This window comes from Borostomias antarcticus (assembly GCF_949987555.1).
Source record: "Borostomias antarcticus genome assembly, chromosome: 17".
NCBI lineage: Eukaryota > Metazoa > Chordata > Actinopteri > Stomiiformes > Stomiidae > Borostomias > Borostomias antarcticus.
The window spans coordinates 18,521,163-18,525,734 of record NC_140250.1 but is presented as its reverse complement, the minus strand read 5'-3'; the positions used below and the strand labels follow the sequence as shown (position 1 = coordinate 18,525,734).

At 39.5% G+C, this 4,572-nt stretch overlaps 2 protein-coding genes across 2 annotated transcripts; both read right to left on the bottom strand.

The window, feature by feature from the left end:
• Positions 1 to 317: 317 nt before the first annotated feature.
• On the bottom strand, positions 318 to 955 carry LOC311320172 (gamma-crystallin M2-like; the record flags this gene model as incomplete). The annotated part of the gene is made up of 2 exons (XM_084451866.1): positions 318 to 599; positions 689 to 955. 2 exons carry the CDS (start codon positions 953 to 955, stop codon positions 318 to 320), a joined length of 549 nt encoding a protein of 182 aa, XP_084307992.1.
• Positions 956 to 3,719: 2,764 nt separating this feature from the next.
• LOC311320310 (gamma-crystallin M3-like) lies at positions 3,720 to 4,572 on the bottom strand (the record flags this gene model as incomplete). Its single annotated transcript, XM_084452042.1, has 3 exons — positions 3,720 to 4,001; positions 4,096 to 4,358; positions 4,569 to 4,572. 3 exons carry the CDS (start codon positions 4,570 to 4,572, stop codon positions 3,720 to 3,722), a joined length of 549 nt encoding a protein of 182 aa, XP_084308168.1.

Below are 4,572 nucleotides of genomic sequence, written 5' to 3'. Positions count from 1 at the left end.
CTGAAGATAAACATGGACATGGAAGTTTTTTTCCAGATCCTGCTGAGACATAAATCCTTTAATAGTAGTAGCTTTTCCTATGTTAAATGCAATTATTGTAAGTCGCTTTGGATACAAGTGTCAGCTAAATTATTCTAATGTAAATGTAATGTAGGCTATGTGAAACACACTGACAAAATACAGATTTGCTAATGTAGATTGAACTGTTGTCAGCATGCCATTTTAATATGGTGTGCACTTTGCATTTGAGTAATCATATGTACAGCATAGGAATAGTATTATTTAAAGTGCTTTATTGTAGAATTCAGAAGAGATATCTAACACATATCAGTGATACGCCTCATGCTCATCCACCTCATGTTTCCCATGCCTCCATACATGTTGCTGAAGTTCCTGTACTCTCCAGGATACATGTACATCATCCTGCCTCTGAAGTGGGGCTGCTCGTACATCAGCCAGTGGCCCTCCATCACGTTGCAGGACTGGCAGTTGTTCATATTGTAACGATCCATGATGTTGTCACAGTCCTCCATCATCTCGTTCATCTGACCTCCGAAGTTCTCCCTCTCGTAGATCCTCATCCTGTAGTTTCCTCTGTGCTGTTTGATGAGAAAGTGACAATTACATTTGTGTATTCAAAGCTAGAGGATAAAATGTAATGTTTTTTTTAACTTTACTTTGTACTCACCATGGGGATCATACGGCAAGATCTGATGAAGCCGTCATTCCATCCGAACTGACTCCTGTAGTCAGCGTACTCTCCCCTCCTCATGAAGTACTGCTGGCCCATGTAGTTGGGGTGGTCATAGACCATGAAGCAACCGCTCTCCACCCTGCAGGAGTGGCAGCGGGACATGTAGGAGGACATGTCGGCACAGTCGCTGCTGCACTCATAGTGGCGGCCCTGGAAGTTCCTGTCCTCGTAGAAGATGATCTGAAAATAAACATTGAACATTATCAGTTGAGTGTAGCCAGACATTTACTGTTACTATCTGCTGTTTCTATCTGTCAATCTAGCAGCTTGTTTGTCTGTCTCTGTTTGCTGTCCATGTCTAGTAGCTTGCTGTTTTTTTCCCTACAGCTGAATCTGATTTGTTTTTTGCTAGAGGACCGGTGGACCCACATGGTAAACTGTACATCTGTCCATACCTTGCCCATGTTTGATGGTTTGTGTTTCTGGGATTCTGTCCAACGAGCTGTGGCTGCCAGGGGCTTTTATACTTATACATTGTAATGGTGTTTTGTTATTCAAATTGTTCTGGAAGCTGATGAATAAGCAGGTCTGCGATGGCTGTTCATTTTTTTTGTGCCATCTCAGCTCACAACACTATGGGGCAGGTGACTGAAACACAAGGAGCAGGAGGAGGTGGTGGAGGAGGAAGATGAGGTTGTGGGAGATGTTGGTTTCATCTAAGATAAATTCTGAAAGTTTGTTATAATTTAAATGCACAGTATTTGGTTTTCATTGTTTTATAGACAATGTCTATGTTCATCCACTATTAAGTTTTATTTAGAAATGCGTCCATGAAGAACAAGTTAGCAACATGTTGTGGTGGGAACAGTGATGTGAATAGAGGATGAGAATGATGAATAAACAATATGAGAATAAATGTACTGTGAAAAATACCATAAAGATTGAGTCAATATAGTCCCTCTCTCTCTCTCCCTCTCTCTCTCTTTCTCTCTCTCTCTCTCTCCCTCTCTGGCACACTTAACAACCCCCAGTAGATCCCAAAATGAAATATTCACTTCAAATCCTACACCAATAGGTAGCTGAAGTTAATTAATCCTACACCAGTTGGCAGCTGAAATCAATTTCAGTACAGTTTTAGGGCAAGCACAATCACTGTTGCTCTGCTAAAAGAGCATTCATTTGAACAGGACTGCCTCCAAGTCTACTGCTCTATAACAACCCTTTGGAATGTGAACGAATTATGTAATACTTGGAATGTCTTTGGAGGAGTGTCTGACATCACAACTGTTTGTTTTATGGAAAGATCAGCTCTCATTTGTTGTTAACAGGCCAACTATCCCCTTTATATTAGACTCACTACATGCAGTATAGACAGATAGATAAAGGGCATTGCTTAAAAAGAAAAAGTATGGTGGAATATGCTGTTATCACAGTGTTAGGAAGTTACATATCTAATAACTGATACACAGAATGTATTGTTAATAGACAGATATGGAGGGTAACTTAATGCCAACATAAAAAGATTATGATCATTATTCCATATTCACAATGTTTCTTTCCATGCTCATCAATGTTCTGGGTATGCACTCAAACATTGATTAACAGCCTTTGGATGTCAGTCAAATGCTTTTTATGAGCTCCACACTGAATTTACACACATGTACAGTATTTACCTCCAGTGCTATGATGTGGTTTTGTCACACGGGGGCACTACAATGAACACTGAAACACATGACACATGAAACATGGCGACAGTATATTGCAAACTGTATGCAATATAATAAAACCATAATAATGTTGATAATGTAAAAAATATTACAGTACAACAAAGAACTGTGACATTTGTTGTAATAGTTTTAGTAGGTACTTTATTGATCCCTGGGGGAAAATTGCACAAATTACACAATAAAGGTGGAAACTTTAAACAAACATAAAGCAAGGTATATTTGAAACATACTTTATTTGACACACTGTTCATTTAAATTTAACAATGATCCATGATACGTCAGAATCTCATGCTGCTATAAACTTGAAATTCACATTTCCTGTAATCCTGGCCAGATTAACAATATGGGCAACTGGGCATGTGCCCAGGGGCACTAAGAGTCCAGTGGTACCAAATTAAAAAAAAAAAATGTAAAAATTTTAATTGCAATCATGTAGTGCATAACAAGTTTGGGACAACAGTGACCCAAAATAACTCACATTAACTCAGTATATATTGTAGCCTATTCTTAATTTAGGTTTGTGCCTCTAACAGTATTGCTCTCCTTCTCTCCATGCGTCAACTGTCCCTTTGTGACTCCTGTTATTATTATTATTTCAAAGTTATAATTAACTAGGCTATAGTATCCACTAAGGTACAGTAGTGCCTACTATATAGCTCTAACTCGTTAATAACCTGTTTGACTTTTATAATGTAAAGTGAACACAGCGTTACAGTGTAGACCTACTCCTATAGTTAGTTTTTGGATCTGCCCATTTGCCTACACTAGAACACAGATCCGGATTTCTACTAGTTACGGATCATTAATTTAGATCGGTGCTTAAATTTCAGTCGAACTAAGTGTGCATTATATGGTTTTAACGCACACCTCCTGGCCAATCAGAAAAGAGTATTCACCCAGGCCATGGTATAAGCATGTATAGAGGGTGTTGCATATACATGACTAATGGGATACTTATATAGTTATATATAGTTATAGTTACTTATACTTGTAGTACTAGTATCCATGTATTAATATACTCCAGTATTGGCAGTGGTTATTTTTGCCAAACCTGCTGTACTGTACTGCTTGAGACCCATAAATGAACATACTGTATGGCTCATGATATGGTATGACTAATTTTTATATGTGCAATACACTGATAACAAAATACTCAAAATACTAATATCGGTTGAACTGTCGTCAGTATGCCAGTTTATTTTAATATGTTGTGCACGTTGCAGTCAAGTAATCACATGTACAACATATGAATATTTGATTTAACATGATTTATTATGTGTAGATTTCGGAAAATTTATCTAACACATATCAGTGATACGCTTCATGCTCATCCACCTCATGTTTCCCATGCCTCCATACATGTTGCTGAAGTTCCTGTACTCTCCAGGATACATGTACATCATCCTGCCTCTGTATTGAGGCTGCTCGTACATCAGCCAGTGGCCATCCATAATGTGGCAGGACATGCAGCTGTTCATGCGGTAGCGGTCCATGATGTTGTCACAGTCCTCCATCATCTCATTCATCTGACCTCCGAAGTTCTCCTTCTCGTAGATCCTCATCCTGTAGTTTCCTCTGTGCTGTTGGAGAAGGACAACAAAATTGTACACATTTATACAACAGTTTTGATGAGGAGAATTGAATTCGAGACAATAGAAAAAAATTAAATCCTACCATGGGGATCATACGGCAAGACTTGATGTAGCCGTCGTTCCATCCGAACTGACTCCTGTAGTCAGCGTACTCTCCCCTCCTCATGAAGTACTGCTGGCCCATGTAGTTGGGGCGGTCGTACACCATGAAGCAACCGTTCTCCACCCTGCAGGACTGACAGCGGGACATGTAGGAGGACATGTCGGCACAGTCATTGCTGCACTCATAGTGACGGCCCTGGAAGTTCCTGTCCTCGTAGAAGATGATCTGAAAATAAACAAAACCTTGTCAGTTGAGTGTAGCCAGACATTTACTGTTACTATTAATCTATTAATCTTTCTACTGTTTCTATCTGTCTATCTAGCAGCTTGTTCGTCTGTCTCTGGTTGCTGTCCATAACTAGTTGCTTGCTGTTTTGTTCCAATCAGCTGAAACCGGTTTGTGAGAGTACTGGTGGAGCCACATGGTATACTGTACATCTGTCCATACCTTGCCCAT